General features: G+C 46.3%; 1 protein-coding gene across 3 annotated transcripts; it reads left to right on the forward strand.

Moving 5' to 3' along the window:
* The first annotated feature begins 122 nt into the window (after positions 1–122).
* LOC100629737 (spermatogenesis-associated protein 31E1) lies at positions 123–16,242 on the forward strand. 3 transcript variants are annotated; one of them, XM_023625740.2, is made up of 9 exons: positions 123–372; positions 1,074–1,175; positions 7,162–7,196; positions 10,429–10,489; positions 10,944–11,004; positions 11,277–12,704; positions 13,460–13,520; positions 13,974–14,034; positions 14,307–16,242. In XM_023625740.2, exons 6-9 carry the CDS (start codon positions 12,519–12,521, stop codon positions 15,331–15,333), a joined length of 1,335 nt encoding a protein of 444 aa, XP_023481508.2. In that variant the 5' UTR covers positions 123–372; positions 1,074–1,175; positions 7,162–7,196; positions 10,429–10,489; positions 10,944–11,004; positions 11,277–12,518; the 3' UTR covers positions 15,334–16,242. The 3 variants fall into 3 exon arrangements, with proteins under 3 accessions (XP_023481508.2, XP_070102023.1, XP_070102022.1); XM_070245922.1 differs by having other exon boundaries at positions 11,277–11,628; XM_070245921.1 differs by lacking the exons at positions 123–372; positions 1,074–1,175; positions 7,162–7,196 and having other exon boundaries at positions 10,217–10,489; positions 11,277–11,628.
* The last annotated feature ends 1,308 nt before the right edge of the window (positions 16,243–17,550 follow it).

Here is a 17,550-nt window from a genome sequence, read left to right on the forward strand (position 1 = left end):
GGCGCACGAAGTCCCCGCCCGCGTCGCAGGGCGCGCAGCATCGGCTTCGCTCGGCCCCGCGCCGCGCCAGCGAGCATGGCTGGGCGGACCGCGCTGCGGCTCGTTTTCCGCTGCCGGGGCTCCTGCTTCCGGAAGGCGCCAAAATCCTGACCATGTCCTTGTTCGAGGAGTGTTCGCGAGTGTTCTGAACGGCCACGGCGCGCGCGCACGGGAGCCGCTCCTGGGCAGCTGGGCAGAGAGGAACGCTCCTTTCTCCAAACTGTCGGTCCTGGCGGCAGGCAGCGGACCTAGGGAAATCTCCAGGGCGTCTCTGACGCTGAGAGCAAGCTGGGAAGAATGTGCAGTGTGCCTGAGCCACGATCCTAGGAGCAGGTCTTTCCTTATTCCTTAATGCAACAGGTCGGGCAGATTTCTGGGGGAGGGGGGATCCTGACGGCGGGCTACAGGTATCTCAAGATACCTGACTTCTAGGTGGAACCAAGCTCAGGCCCAAAATAAGTACCTCCTGTCCCAAACATTTACTCTTAAAGGACGTTTCTAGTGTTAAGGAGCAGTTCCATCTCCTCTTCATGACTGCCTCCTGGAGGCGGTTTCTAGCCACTTTCTGGTTTTCACCGTAGCAAAAACTTCCAGAGAGAAAGATCCCAATGATAACCCTGATTTGCTGTCTGCTGTGAGAAGCCGCATGTATACCACCATGTGCAGTTAGATTTTTTAGAGCATCGGTAAGGGGATGACCTTTATTATAGTGTAGCCTATTTCCTAGGAAGAGAAAGCCTTAAGTTCTAAGTCTCCTGGAGCTTATCCTATTGACAAAGAGCCCCTGGGTCACAGGACAGGGAAACTGCAGAGGAGGATTGGAACAGGTGAAGGCTCAGAGAGCCAGGAATCAGTGGGCATGAGGACTCTGAGGCTCCAGGGCAGGGTTGCCCAAACAGGAAATGGAGAGGCGATGAAGCTTTCCTTCTGCTCCCCATCCAGGGAAGGTTTATCCTGAAGCTTCTCTATTCCCCCACCCTTCCACCTTGGCTTTTCTCTCTGTGAATCTTGCAAAAATGAAGCCTTGTTCCTAGGGGGAAGTCATTATCTACGGATGGACTGAGTATCTCAGATTCTTCAAGCTCCTGGGCATGAGGTGACCTCACTTGAAAAGAATGGACTTCCTCCCACATCAGGTATCATATCTTCCTATTATGTGGACTAGAGCTATCCAATAGGAATATAACATGAGCCACAAATGCAAGCCTCATAATGTAATTGTTAATATTCTGGAAGCCACATTAAAAAAAATAAAAAGAAACAGGTCAAACTAATTTATGTCTATAAATAAAATAATGTATTTTATTTACCCCAATATATCCATAATATCATTTCAACATGTAAACAAAATAAAAAATTATTAATGAGATATTTCACATTTCTTTATATCAAGTCTTTGAAATCTGGTGTGTATTTTTACCGTTCACACCAGCCACATTTCAGGTGCTCAATAGCCACATGTGGCTAATGGCTACCATGTTAGACAGTAGTGTTTGGACCCTGCTTCCATAGATGATAAGCTGTGAGTGCCTTGCATATGACAAATATTCACCAAAACTTTATTTCAGTCCTGCTGAATTATTATAATGAAAAAAGATATGTGTGTTTATGCATGTTGGTGTATGTTTACTTAAAAGCCGGTCTTAGACCATAATTCTAGCAGAAGAAAGTTTGAAATGCAATTTGGCTCTGCTCATCTTCCTCTGCTTTCCTCCATCTCTCACCTCCTTACCTCTGTCTTCAGCCCATCCAGGCAAACCCTTCACACACATTTCCAGATCAATTTGAGAAAATGCCGCTTTATTTATGTTGCTTGAAGTCTTGTCCATAGTTTGTGAAGATTGGATCAAGATGTCTTTTCTGATTGATAAGAATTCCAGAGAAAGAAAACCGTAAAATTGCAGGAGAAACTTATCAAAGAACTAATACAAAAAAAAATTTCCAGAACCAGATTACATGAGTCTCCATATTGAAAGATCCCACCTAGCACCCAGTACAGAGAATAACAAAAGACCTACACCAAAGCCGATCATGGTGAAAGTTCAGAATACCACTGACTAATAAAAAGCAACCTAGAAATTTTCATACACTTCAATGGTGACTAGGACTCAGAATGGACTCAAACTTTTTAGCATTGGCATTGCAGCAATGTACACAGAAAACCAACAAGATTTGATGGTAAAATAGTCTCAGAGGTTGTCCTTTTCATATCCTGTTTCTCAAGAAGTAACTATAGGGTTTAGACCAGAACTAAAACTACAGGTTTTAACCAGAACAATGGGCTACCAAGAAAGAGGAAGACAAAGCAGTTGGCAAAACAGAAGAGTGTTGAAGATCTGTCCTAAGATATCAGCTGTGCAGTTGGCCTGAGAGCAGTCAATCCAGATGAGATCAATGGAAGAATCCAGGAGGAACATGACCTGGAAAAAAATGTGTTCAATAATTTGAGCTTCCTGAAAATCATATTGAGAGAATATTGGAGGGAGTTGGGGGACTGACCAATAGGCACAGAAAGAAAACAAAACAAACAAGCCTAAACAAATGAAAAAAGAAGGCAGTTATTAACTCCAGGAGGGAAAAAGTGCAGGAGTGGAAACCAAGTAATGATATATGATTTGGCCCATTTGCTTCAAAATTTAACAATTTTTATACAGTCATAATAATGTAAACTCAGAATGCTTAAATGTTTATAGAACCTGATACTGTGACATAACTAATTATGTCTCTTGGCTTTGAAAAGCTCTGACATAATCCTGGGAATCTAGAAGGCCATGTGCATATGCGGAGCTGTGCACATGCTCAAGAAAGACCTCAGAAGACTCTTACTGCTCACTTGGGGCCTACCTTGAACCTCTGCACAAGCGGGAAGTGAAGGCTCAGGCGGTGTTGTAAACTGTCTGCCAGAGCATTGAAAGTGTGCCCGGCACACACACACAACTCCTTGGCAAAGGCTGGGACATTTATTGTTGCAAGGCATTTAAGGAAATCTCTGCATGATTATTAGATGACCACTAAGATAACCGATCAGAGACTTTCATGGCCGAGCATGACAAGAAAAACAGATTTTACAGAATTAGTTCAGGAAAGTCACTAAACAAACAGCAGCAACAACAGCAACAGTGAACAACGGTAATACACTGGGGGGATGGGGGAAATCGGATTTCCGGAGTTGCCACAATACACTATTCAGAATGTTCAGTTTTCAACAAAAATTGAGACATGCAAAGAAACAGGAAAGTAGGTCAACAGAAAGCAGTCAATAGGAACTGTCTTTGAGGAAGCCCAGACAATGGATCTACAAGACAAAGACTTTAAATCAGCCATTAGAGATGTATTCAAAGAACTGAAGGAAGTTGTGTCTAAAGAACTAAAAGAAAGTATGAGAACGATAAGAGTGACTGATAATAGGTATGAGGTTTCTTTTGAGGGTGAGAAAATATTCTAAAATTGATTGTGGTGATGGTTTCACAGCTCTACAGATATACTGAAAACCACTACATTGTACACTTTTAAAGGGTGAATTTATGATATGTGAATTATATCTCAATAAAGATGTTATCAAAGAAAAAATTTCTGAAAAATAAGGGAAAGGACTAAAATTAGGTATCAGCATCATTCCTTTTGATCTAGACATGTGGCATAATTAATTTTTCTCTTCCGTCTCTTCTTGGGTTTTAAACAGAAGAAAAGGAGCCAGCCCTGTGGCCAAGTGGTTAAGTTCATGCGCTCTGCTTCGGTAGCCCAGGGTTTCACCAGTTTGAATCCTGGGTGTGGACCTAGCACTGCTCATCAGGCCATGCTGAGGCAATGTCCCACACAGCAGAACCGGAAGGACCTACAAGTAGAATATACAACTGTGTACTCGGGGAGCTTTGGGGAGAAGAAGAAGAAAAAAGAATAAGATTAGCAGCAGATGTTAGCTCAGGTGCCAATCTTTAAAAAAAAAAAAAGGAGGTAAAATACCAAATTGTCAGTTGGTCTCCTCCTGAAGACCATAAACAGGAATTCAAGAAAAATTTTGATTTCTTTTTAAAGGAAGCTTTGCCAGGGAGGTAATAGTTTTTTTCTTTAAAGGAAAAATAAAGTAATTATTATTTGAGAAATATGAATAAATGAATGAGTGAATGGGCAATGTCTCAATCATCCCTGAATGAATCACTTCAGACAGTCTTGGTATATGGTATTCCTGTTAACATTCCCAGCTGATCAGCTTCTGAGCCTGAATGAGTAGATATTACCCTTAGAAACTGGGGGGATCTCACTGTACGAGACTCCCCACCTTCTCTCTTTGCCTTCAGTCTCTCCAGCTCAGGGCCAGTGATGGGCAATTCACCATTTCCTTGTTGGACAAAGTCACAGTCACTCAATTTTACTTCTTTCTTTTCCTTTCTCTTCTCATAAATTTTTTGATGATGGGGTCACTTACAAAGATTGATTTTTGCAGAACTTGAACCTGGCCATTTAAGAGTCACTCTCAGCCTTGCAGAGAGTAAGTCTTGAAGCTAACTCCTGGAAATGCCACTCATCTGAAACTCAAAATAACAAGAAACTACTCATCTTGAGCATGAAGTCATAAAGAGGAAAATCATGCCTGTCTGTGTTAATTAGAATGTCCTTGCTCCTCCCTCATTTCTGCTAAAAGATGCTACTCACCAGTCAAGGCATTTCTTCAATACTGCCTCCTCCGTAAAAACTGTTTTATTTACTTCATTTCTTCCTCTAAACTTCTCGATACCACAGACTTAGCACTTAATTTTAGGCTTTATCTTTTGCATTAAAAATATTTTGGGGGGGACTTAATATGTGCCAGGCCATGTAGGTACTGGAGACAAGCAGAGAATGAACTGAGCAAGAAACAAAAAACCCCAACTCTTCCCCATGTTCTGCCCTCCTCTAACTAGATTGAGCAGGGAACACTGTACACTTTCATAGTATGTCCCACTGGGCCCAGCACTGTGTTTCTGCAAGTCTTTTCTCTCAGCCATATGAAGTCAATGTTCATATCTTCATATGCTAAATTCCAAAACTTTATAGCACGTCTTGAATTTCTCAAAACTATCACACGTATTCCTTTAAATGTTTTCTTTTAAAAAGCTTAATTTAAAAAAAGTATCCCCACAGATTTATTTGAAAATGGGGGTAGCACAAAGATAGAATCACTATACTAGTTTCTAGACTGATTCAATTGCTTTTTTCCTAATGCCTAGTTCTTTCCTTTGAAATACTTAACATACCTATTATTAATTGATTTATTACTTGTAAGGGTTTGCTCACTATCTGCTTTCCCTGTCCAACTGTAAACTCCAGGAGGGCAAAGGTCACATTTGCCTTGCTCACTACTAGATCCACAGAACCTACCACAGTATGTACACATAGTAAGCACAAGGTGAATATTTATTGCACTAGCTAGAGATCAAGATTTATAGAAATGCTAGACCAAAGTGTAAGTCACATCTTTCTTGAGTAGCATTTTACAGTTAATGAAACCTTTGATGTTGCTCCAGATATAACTTGGAAAATTATCCTGATTCAATCATTAAATTCAAAGAGCCTCCTTGGACTATTTTTTTTCTGGCCCGAAGCTATCTGTCTGCTTTTTCTTTTTTTTTTTTTTTTTCCTGATCTAATCAGAAGACCTTCATCAAAATTACTACAGCCTAAACTGACTACATATTTGGTCACATTTATTTACCCTTTGTAATCTCCTGTCCTTTTAGAAGGGGCCTACCCTGCCCATCACACTGCAGAGATGACAGAACAACTTCCTCTCACTTGCCCCCAATAATTATCAGTAATTATCCCTGTAGAAAGGATTTTCTTATTGAAACAGAAGTTTTAATAACTTTTGTCCCAACATTAGTTCATTCCATCTTCTTCTTTCTCCTGAACCAATTTTAAATATAGTTGAAGCATTAAAATACATGTGAATGGTGGTACTATGAAGTATTCACTGTCCCTTAAGCAGGAGCCCCAGGCAACAGTAACCTTCTTGAAGGATTTGCTGCCAATGAAGTGTGAAGATATCCCTTGGCCGGAGTTGAAAGCAAGAGACCAAGCAGATGTCACTGGCACACAGCTTTTAAAATGGTTTGTCCTAGGGAAAATGCTGTTTCTCCACAGGTGTTCATGGGACCCTGTCATCAAGATGTATACAACCCCTGGAAAGCAAGTCCTACATGTAGGTACATTAGAGAGCAAAGTTAGTATATAATTGAAGGGCATACAGAGCAAATGGATGATCTTCAACATTCAGCCAGGACAGAGAGCCCAGAGACACCAGCCATAGCTGGTACCGTCTCCCAGAGCAAAAAGAACATCAGAAGATGGGTAGGATTTCGATGAGGGGAAGAAAGGAAGAGGGAAGAAAGCAGGAGAATTCTAAGCATCAGGAAGAACTGTAGCAAAGACAAGAACAAGGAAATGACATGGTGGATTTAGAAGTTATGAAAAGACCAGTATCTGGGGAGAAGGTTCTCAGGAGAGAGCAACAGAACGGCAGGTTGCTGCCAGACCTGCTTTCTAAAAGTGTTTTTTTGTGCTGCCAAGATTCTGTTGTGTGTTTTAAGATGAACACCTTCCATGAGTATTAAATATCTTTCACTTCTTTTCTTCTTCCTTTTTTTCTTTCTTTCTTTCTTTTTCTTTTTCTTTTTTCTTTTTTTTTTGCAGAGACTTATTTGCAAACCTTTTAAAGATCATGGAGCTACGTGCAACTCAGTGTGGTCATTTGTTAAGAAGAATAGATACCATGGGCTCCTTAAAGAATGAGAGTTTCCAGCTGGTTGTGGTTGATGGTATAGATCGCTGCACTTTCCTGGTTGCTGAGAAACTTGGAAGGCCATTTGTGACCATCCTTACCATCACATTGGGAATTTTGAATTTTGGGCTACCTGAGCCTGTGACTTATGTTCCAGCATTCTCCTCCTCCTTAACATGTCGCATGGATGTCTGGGGCTGAGTGAAGAACTCCGTGATGTCCTTCATTTCTACCTTGAGGGAATATCCACACTCAGTTTGACGACACTATCAGGGAACATTTCCCGGAAGGCTCTAGGCCAAGTGTTATTTCATCTTCAACGGTTAATTCTGACTTTTTGCTTCCTAACCCTGTTTGTATTGCAGGTTTAATGGCCAAAGCTGTTGAACTAGTACTACAAGTAAGTAAAACCTTTGTGTTCCATTTGGATGTGAAGGATTACCCTCACGATGGTGCCTTTAGTGCAGAGATGGCATTTGCTCAGCCATAGGGTAAATGTAGGTTTACCTTTCAAAGAAATTGCTAAACAGTTCTCCAGGGTGGTTGTACAATTTCATATTACCACCTGCAACATCCCATGGTTTCTGTTACTCCTCATCCTTGTCAACATTTGGTGATGTCAGTCTTCTTAATTTTAGCCATGCTGGTGAATGTGAAATGGTACCTCTAGTTTCAATTTTTATGTCCTTGATGTCCAATGATGTCAAACATTTTTTCATATGTTACTAGCCCTTCTTATGTCTTCTTTTGTGAAGTGTCTGTTCATCTTTAGCCCATTTTTAGTTAGGTTGTTTGTCTTTTTATTATAGATTTGTAGAAGTTCTTTACACATTTTGGATAAAAACCTTTTGTCAGATATGTGCATTGTGATTACTTTTCCCAGTCTGCCAATTGCCTATTCACTTTCTTACGAGTGTCTTTTGATGAATGGAAACATTCACATTTGGTACAGCTTGGTCTATCAATTTTTTTTCTTTTAAGATCTAAGAAATGTTTGCCTTTCTCCAGGTGATAAGGATATTCTCCTATGCTTTCTTTTTCTATAGGCTTTATAGTTCTAGACTTTATATTTAGGCCTATGATCCATCGAATTAATTTTTGTCTATAGATGTTTTAGGGGCCCATGATTTTTTAAAAAATACGTAGATATTCAATTGTTCTTTTGTCTTCAGAGCAGCCTGCTGGGATTTTGTTTTGGGATATGTTGAATCTATTGATCAATGTTTGGAGAATGGAGATCTTAACAAAATTGAACTTTTAGATCCATTAACATGGTACATCTTTCCATTTATTTAGATTCTTTCGAATTTCTCTCAGTAATGCCTTGTAGTTTTTAGTGTAGAGGTCGTGGGCATTTTTTTTGTTAGATTCAGTCCTAGGCATGTGAAGATTTTGGATTTTTCGGATTTCAGTTTCCAATCACTTTTGCTATTATGTAGAAATACAATTGAGTTTTAGATATCAACCTTGAGTACTGCGATTTAAATAAATTCACTTCTTAGTTCTGTTGGGTTATTGTGTGGCTTCCACAGGATTTTCTATATAGACAATGGTGTCTCCTACAAATAGCAGCAGTTTTCTTCTTCCTTTCCAACCATTATTTCTTTTGTTTATTTTTCTTGTTTTATTGTGCTGGCTAGAGTTTCTACTATGAAGTTGAATAAAAGTGGTGAGAGCAGATGTCTCTGCTTTGTTTCTCTCTTAGGTGGAAAGAGTTCAATGTTTTACTATTAAGTATGATTATAGATCAAGATTTTTTTTAATATATCACTTTCATCACATTGAAGAAATTACTTTCTATTCCTAGTTATGCTGAGTTTTTATAATAATATATATTAATAATATTAATATATAATAAATAATCATATAAATAGTAATAATAAATAATATAAATATATAAAATAAATAATAATAATAAATATATATAATAATATAAATATATAATAAAAGAGTATTGAATTTTGTCAAAGGTTTTTTCTGCATCTATTCAGGAGATCATATGAGACTTCCTTTTTACTCTATTATCGTGGTAAATTGACCTTGAAATCCTTGGATAAAAGGATTGATCATGATGCATTATCTTTTCTATATATTGCTGGATTTAATTTTTAAATATTTTAAAGGATTTATAAATGATATTGGTCTGTGACTGTCTCTTCTTGAAATGTCTTTTTTAGGTTTTGGTATTAGGGATAAGCTGGTCTCATAAAACTTGGTTGAAATTTTACCCTCCTCTTCTATTTTATAAAAGAGATTACATAAGATTCATATTATTTATTTCTTAAATAGTTGATAAAATTCACCAGACAAGTCATCTAGGCTTGCAGGTTTCTTTTTTGGAAAGATTTTTGATTCTGAATTCAATTTTTCTAAAAACATTTAAAATTTAAATGGGTTCATATAAATTAGCTATTTAAAGCTACTTATAATGCTGCAATGAACATAGGGGTGCAAGTATCTTTATGCCTTTGCATTTTCAAGTTCTTTGGATAAATACCCAGCAGTGGGATAGCTGGATAGTATGGTAGATCTATGCTTAATTTTCTGAGGATACTCCATACTGCTTTCCATAGTGGCTGCACCAGTTTGCACTCCCGCCAGCAGTGTACGAGGGGTCCCTTCTCTCTACATCCTCTCCAACATTTGTTGTTTCCTGTCTTGTTAATTATAGCCATTCTGACCGGAGTGAGGTGATACCTCATTGTAGTTTTGATTTGCATCTTCCTGATAGCTAATGATGTGGAGCATCTTTTCATATGCTTGCTGGCCATCCATATATCTTGTTTGGAGAAATCTCTGTTCAGATCCTTTGCCCATTTTCTAATTGGGTTGTTGGTTTTTTGTTGTTGAGCTGTATGAGTCCTTTGTATATTATGGATATTAACCCCTTATCTGATATATGGTCTGCAAATATGTTCTCCCAATTGTTAGGTTATCTTTTCGTTTTGTTGATGGTTTCCTTTGCTGTGCAGAAGCTTTTTAGTGTGAGGTAGTCCCATTTGTTCATTTTTTCTTTTGTTTCCCTTGCCCGGTCAGATATGGCATTTGAAAATACGCTGCTAAGACCGATGTCAAAGAGCGTACTGCCTATGTTTTCTTCTAGAAGTTTCATGGTTTCAGGTCTTACATTCAAACTTTTAATCCATTTTGAGCTGATTTTTGTGCATGGTGTAAGATAATGGTCTACTTTCGTTCTTTTGCATGTGGCTGTCCAGTTTCCCCAACACCATTTATTGAAGAGACGCTCTTTTCTCCATCATATGCTCTTGGCCCCCTTGTCGAATATTAGCTGTCCATAAATGTGTGGGTTTACTTCTTGGCTCTCGATGCTGCTCCATTGATCGATGTGTCTGTTTTTGTGCCAATACCATGCTGTTTTGGTTACTATGGTGGGTCTCACAAAGAAAAATCTTCCACATGTTCTTCAAAGAAGGAAGACACCAAATATCCATTTCATGTTCTAGTCTCCACTTAAAAAATGAGTAAAAGGAAAGAAACACCCCCGGGCGCCAGGAGCTGAGTGTAGACAGTCATCTTCCTCATAAATGCAAAGCGTCTACAGCTGGTCCAGAGAGGAGAGGGGAGGCTTGGGTCTCAGGCCCCGGAGTTTCTTGTTTTTTCTCTCATTTCAGCGTCAAGTGGAGCCGAGAGGGAGGAGCAGCAGGAGCAGGAAGAAAAGGGGAGCTTTGAAAGGTAAGCTCCTGCCATTGAGCCCTGTGCCCCAGAGCTGGCCTCCATCTCCTGTCCCTGAGCGCCCAGCTCCGTGGGCTCGAGGATGCCAGGGACAGAGCCTGTCCCTCAGGAAACAGAGCCCTCAGGGAGGCTCCCGGGAAGGAGATGAAAACCTGAGGACTTGCCAGATTCTGTGCTGGGAACTTAAGGCCCAGGCCAGCAGGCGTCTGGAACAAGTTCTCATCCAGCAGGGGCATGTGGGCTGTGGTGGAGGTGGAAGCACTTGGTCAATGACAAACCTCAACCCATCAGCAGCCTTGCCATCCCCGAAAGGGATCGCGTGGCCTTGGACACTGGTGCCTGGGCTCCAGAATCTGACCTCAGAAAGTCTCCCCTAAGGCACATTGCACGCAGCCTCCTGTAAGAACCCTGGGCCCCCACCTTCATCGCTGTGACACAGTCTCCTGATTTCTAGCTTACAGAGCTGGCCGGAAGGACCTGGCAGAAGTGGTGGGCCTGATGCCCCTTTCGCAAAGGTAAGGCATCTTGCCCTTCTCTCCTGGGCTTCTTCCTCGCAGAGTCTCTGATGTGCCCCAGGGCTGCAGGCAGCTTGGGGCTGAGCTGGGAGGAGAGCCATGAGACAGGGGGTGGCAAGAGGCATGGGGTGAGGGACAGCAGGAGAATTCGGTGAAGTGAAGGGAGGGCCAGGGAGGCCCATGGGTCTCAAGAGGCCACCCGCAGCTGGCCTGCCCTGCTGTCCCAGGGCCCTCTGCTCCTGGCTACAGCTTGTGCATCTTGTTTCCCGCAGCTCCTCGGGGAGGCTGTCTTATAAGGGATGCTTCCATCACTTGTCATCTCAAGACTCCCCTGGGGAGGCGTGCAAGGCAGCGTCTGCTGGAGTCCGCCAGCAATGCAGGAAGCCTGTGGAAGGTGCTCCTCTCACCACGACTCCAGCACTTTCCCTGGCTCTTCTGACCCAGCGCACTCTACCTTTGGCCTCCACTCTGCCAGCAGAACCTCCATCGGCCTTGACCAGAACTCCACTCAGCCCTGTTGCCATGAGCTCAGCTCCAGGTCACTCCCGTTGGCCGTTTCCCAACTCAGGCCACGGCCTCATGAGCCGCCGCCTTGAGTTCCTCTCCCGGTGGAACATGATCAAGGTCTGGTTCTTCCCCGTGTCATCACACTTCGAGTCCCAGCAAGGGCACCTGTCCTGCCACCGACCAGTGGCCTCACTCTGGGGAGGCCCCACAAATAGGGAGGGAGAAACTGATAGCCCCTCAGTTGCCAACCCTGATGTCCAGAAGCTGCTGGAGACAGAAATCACAGAAAGAATACAAACAATGAAACAAGCCAGACAGAGAAAGACAGATACTGCCTGGGGTCACTCACACGTGAACTCGAAAAACAACAAAAGAAAGGTCAATTCACAGAAACAGAGAGTAGAAAAGTGGTGGCCAGTGGCTTTGGAGTGGGAGGAAGAGGGAGAGGCAGGTAAAAGGGGACAAACTTTCAGCTCCGAGATCAAGAAGCTCTGAGGTCTCATGTCTGATGTGGGGCCTAGAGTCGAGAACACTGAATTGTCTAATTGAGATCAGCTAAGAGAGCAGCACTTCAGTGTCCTCACACGCACACAGAGTCCATAAGTGAGGGGAAAACAACAGTCAGAGTTGAGGACAGAGGAGAATGGGGGTGTGAGTGCCTGGGAACTAGATCAAATTCCTGGGAGAACTTCAGACTTTCAAAGGCCATGGGATAGGTGGGTTCAAACCAAGAATCCAGGAGACGCAAGGAAGCGGGTGACATCTGGCTTCCAGGTGGAAGAAATAGAAAACTAGCTAAGGTCTAGAAGGCCCGGGAGGGTGGAGGGAGGCAGTTGGAGGCCAGTTGGTGGCGGAGGGGCTGTGGTCCAATCGGCTGCCCTCCTCTTGCCTCCCCCCCCTCAGGAGCCCCTGTGACATGGCCACAGTTCCATGATGAGGGCGTGGGGTTCTAATCTCCAAGTCACTCCCAGTGCTCAGTTGCCTGAGAGTAGGACTGTATTTGAGATATGGAAACTCCTATCTTAGATCTAAAAAGCATTGTTGCTACCTGGTTGAGCTCCAGTTCCGCTTCCTGGGTGATTGGGACCATCCTCCGCATCCTGTATGGACTGGGGCTCTTCCTCCTGTTCTTTCCCTGCCCCAAAAGGAATTTGCCCTCACAACTAACTTACAAAAGGAGAAACGTCAGGAAGGTAAGTCAGAAGGTAACCAGAAGATGAGTCTCTCTTCTTTTTTACTGTGATTTCCACTCCTCTGAATCAACGAGAGGGACTCCAGGGATGGGAAAGAATAGAACATCGTCCTTCTAGAGACAAGCCAGGTTGGGTGGGCAGGGGTGAGAGTGGGCACGAGGATTTCGATCCGAAGATCTCCGAGCAGGAGTCCCGGTGTGGTAGAGGGCTCCAGGGAAAGTCCCCAGGCCAGTGACCAGTGGCCATGGACGGGATGCTGAGTGGGATCTGTGGGAAGACAGGCCCTGAGCACTGGTTCCCCGGCCACCTTCCCGGGGCAGGGGTCTCAGGCGGGCCTTTTCTCTGTCGTGGTTGATCTGAGGGCAGAGCTGAGCCCCCGAGAGCCTCTGGGCAGGACCTGGAGTGGGGCTGTAGCCTCAGGAAGCAAAGTCCTCCCTGAGGAAGCTCACAAGATTCTGTACATCTGAGAATGTGTGCGTCTCTTGAGCAGAGGAACAGTGACAGAAGGTGCATGGTGGTCCCACGTGGGGACCTTCTTATGATCCTCAAAGAAGGAAGACAGCAAATGTCCATTTTGTGTTCAATTATCCACTTCAAAAGGAAGTAAAAGGGAAGAAACGCCGCAGAGCCCCAGGAGTTCAGCGTGGACAGTCATCTTGCTCACAAACGCTGTGCGTCTGCAGCTGGTCCACAGAGAGGAGAGGGAGCCTTGGGGCTCAGCCCCCACAGTTTCTTGTTTTTTTCTCTCATTTCAGCATCAAGTGGAGCCGAGAGGGAGGAGCAGCAGGAGCAGGAAGAAAAGGGGAGCTCTGAAAGGTAAGCTCCTGCCGTTCAGCCCTGTGCCCCAGAGCTGGCCTCCACCTCCTGTCCCTGAGCGCCCAGCTCTGTGGGCTCGAGGATGCCAGGGACAGAGCCTGTCCCTCAGGAAACAGAGCCCTCAGCGAGGCTCCCGGGAAGGAGATGAAAACCTAAGGACTTGCCAGATTCTGTGCTGGGAACTAAGGCCCAGGCCAGCAGGTGTCTGGAACAGGGTGTTGCCCAGCAGGGGCATCTGGGCTGTGGTGGAGGTGGAAGTGCTTGGTCAATGACAAACCTCAACCCACCTGCAGACTTGCCATCCCCATCAGGGATCCCGTGGCCTTGGGCACTGGTGCCTGGGCTCCAGAGTCTGACCTCAAACGGTCTCCCCTAAAGGCACACTGCACGCAGCCTCCTGTAAGAGCCCTAGGCCCCGCCTTCATCGCTCTGACCCAGTGCCCTCATTTCTAGCTTACAGAGCTGGCCAGAAGGACCCGGCAGAAGTGGGGGGCCTGATGCCCCTTTCGCAAAGGTAAGGCATCTTGCCCTTCTCTTCTGGGCTTCTTCCTCGCAGAGTCTCTGATGTGCCCCAGGGCTACAGGCATCTTGGGGCTGAGCTGGGAAGGGAGCCATGGGGCAGGGGCTGGCAAGAGACCTGCGGTGAGGGACAGCAGGAGAATTTGGTGAAGTGAAGGGAGGGCCAGGGAGGCCCATGGGTCTCAAGGGGCCACCCGCAGCTGGCCTGCCCTGCTGTCCCAGGGCCCTCTGCTCCTGGCTACAGCTCCTGCATCTTGTTTCCCGCAGCTCCCCGGGGAGGCTGTCTTGTAAGGGATGCTTCCATCGCTTGTCATCTCGAGATTCCCCTGGGGAGGCGTGCAAGGCAGCGTCTGCTGGAGTCCGCCAGCAATGCAGGAAGCCTGTGGAAGGTGCTCCTCTCACCATGACTCCAGCACTTTCCCTGGCTCTTCTGACCCAGCGCACTCTACCTTTGGCCTCCACTCTGCCAGCAGAACCTTCATCTGACTTGACCAGAACTCCACTCAGCCCTGTTGCCACGAGCTCAGCTCCAGGTCACTCCCATTGGCCGTTTCCCAACTCAGGCCACGGCCGCATGAGCTGTCACATTGAGTTCCTCTCCCGGTGGAACATGATCGAGGTCTTGTTCTTCCCTGTGTCATCACACTTTGAGTCTCAGCAAGGGCACCTGTCCTGCCACCGACCAGTGGCCTCACTCTGGGGAGGCCCCACAAACAGGGAGGGAGAGACTGATAGCCCCTCAGTTGCCAACCCTGAGGTGCCGAAGCCACTCGAGACAGAAATCACGGAAAGCATACAAACGGAGGTCTGGGAAAAAGAACCAGATGATCCAGGCACTCCTCAGATGCTCGAAGCACACGGTATCATGTCTGGGCTGAATTTCCGCTGGGGCCTACCCCTCCTGTCCTTGGAGCCTGCAGATCTGAAAGCATGTGAGGCTCAACCCTCGGCCCTTCCACGGTCCCCTTTGCCCCCCGCAGCCACCTGTGATTCTGGGGCCCCCTCGAAAGCTTACTTTACACACTTCATGGGAAAACCTCTTGAGCCTCCTCCAGGTGACCAGGTCTTAACTTTGACGACAAAACCATCAGTTCCTAGGCTGGCCCGTCCCCTCCCCGCTCCCTCACCTGTGTGTGAGGAAGATCAGAAGGCCCTGGGAGGGACCCTACCTGGCGAAGGCAGTGGGCCCTCGGAAGCCTCTCTCTTGGGACAGGAGGGCCGGCCGCCTTCTCCAACCTTCCCATTCAGCCTCTCAGAGAGGAAAGGGCAGAGTGGGACCTTCGTGGGGGCCTAGCAAGGCCGTCGAGAGCTGAGTTCAGGGTCCCCAGTGGCCAGGAATGAGCCTCGGGAGGAGACTAGGGGTGGGGCCTCAGCAGAGCCCTGCCGTGGGGTGGCAACACTGGAGGGGGAGTCATGGTCCCAGTCTGGGAGCCAGGTCGGGGGAATAGGGGACACCCTAGGGACCAAACCCCTCCAGCCCCTGCGTGAAAAGGAAGAGGTTTTTCACGACAGCCCTTTCAGAAAAATGTTGAGACGCCTCCTGCCCTGCCTGAGGCCCAACAAGGAGGAAGCGCCAGAGGATCCCCTTGCAAAGGCAAGCCCGCGTCAGCCCCCGCCCAGAGCCAGGCACGGGTCACACATAGCTCGGCGTCGGATGGCGGGGCTGTTCAGGCGCCATCGACAGTGACATCCTTCGTCTGCGTCCCTGGAGAGAAACTGAGGCTTGCCGAGAACTTCTGGCCTCCCAGTCAAAGCATCATCAAAACCATTTCAGGCCTGGGAAGCTGGACATACCTGTTACCACGACGTTCCCTCCTCCCCAGACCAGAGAAGAACAATGACAGAGGACAGTCCCCAACCTACCTCCAGGGACCACAACTGTCCGACTACCAGGGAATGGATCAGAACAGGCACGGCAACTGGACCTTGCCATCCAGGCAGCCGCGGTCCCCAGCCAAACCCTGCCAGCCTGGGCTGAGGGTGGCAGCTGCCTCAGCCCCCATCACCAGCCATGCTGTCTTCAGATACGTGTCTCCTGGGGTCAGTCAGACTGTGTCTGACAGACCTTGCCTCATAGGAAGACTTGATTCCCCAAAAGTGGAAGTGGAGGAACAGAAAACCTGGTTTTTCTCCTTATCCCACCCTCTGTGCTAATGGTGTCTTCCTACCCCAATTTTCCCCAAATACATTTTTTTTCTCCTTAGAGGTCATGGCTTCTGTCTGTGCCTTGCTAGTGGTAAAAATGGGGGGTCAGGCTCCGCCCTCCCTGAGTGTCTGCTTTGGCTTCCAGAAGGGTCAGGGCCATGGGGGGAAGCTGACTGCTGTGTGGCTCACGTGCCCTGACCCCAACTCCCTCATTGCACCTGAAGTACCCATCACGCCATCCTTAGGAAAACAAATGGAAGCTTTAGAATATTTCCAGATGACCAAAACCTCTAGACCCCAGCCCAGGATGGGCCCCGCCTGTCCTCTCCTGCGTTCTCTGGCCCTTGAGCTTCTGGGGCTGTAGGGAGGGGGTTTGCAGAGGCTCCAGGAAGTGTAGAGACAGATTCACAGGTCACAGAGTGGGGAGGGGAGTGTGGGGCAGTGCTGGCCCTGAGTCCGGAGGGGGAAATCTTGCCCCGCATCTCGAGCTCTTGGTGGGAATAGATGACACTGCCCCGGGAGCTTCTTCTCTCCCTGCTGAAGCTGCCATGGAGATGGGCCTGCGCAACCCTCTCGGCCCAGCGTCACCCTCCCTCTTTCCTTGTCACAGTCTGGAACAGCAGCGACTACCATGACTGAGCTCCAGCCTCTGAGGGTGGGCGGTTGGGGAGCACAGAGGCTGCTGCGGGGCTGTCCTCTCTGCCCAGAGGAGCACAGGGCCCTGCTCTCCTGCACCTGCCTTCTCCTCCTGGGGAATGGAGCTGGGGGTGAGTGTGTGGCGGCATGATCTGATGGTGGGACACTGTGCACCTAGGGTGACCTGGGAGAAGGAGACAAAGTGCCACCAGAGTTTAACCATTTACCTATTGAAGGACAGTTTTTGGTTTTATAGCTTTATCCCCTATGAATAAAGCTGCTATGAACTTCTTGTGAAGGTTTTTGTGTGAACCTAAATTTTTCTGCACAGTAAATATCAATGGCAGTGAGTAACGAAGGTTTGAAAATGGGCCCGCCTCCAGGAACTTAGAAAGAATGCAACATGCATTAGAGGTTGAAAGGTTGAAACAGAGCAGAGAGAGTAAACCTAACACCATATCTTGGATTTGAGCCATTTCCTGAGGAAAAGTCCATTACCTAATGCACGGCACAGATGCTGAGGACGTGGGAGGGACAGGTATCACCACATTTAATAAAACACTGTCAGAACGTATGTGGGCAGGAGACCCCTGACCTTTAACCTGTCAGAAGCTCTTTGTTCTTCGTCTCCAGAGAACATTAAGTAGACAGAGATCCACACGTATGGAGCAGGTCCCCTGAAGGAACTGGATTTCCACTTGAATTAAGAAGAAACTGATGGTTGCTGTGG

The sequence above is a fragment of the Equus caballus genome, chromosome 21, assembly GCF_041296265.1.
Source record: "Equus caballus isolate H_3958 breed thoroughbred chromosome 21, TB-T2T, whole genome shotgun sequence".
Classification (NCBI taxonomy): domain Eukaryota; kingdom Metazoa; phylum Chordata; class Mammalia; order Perissodactyla; family Equidae; genus Equus; species Equus caballus.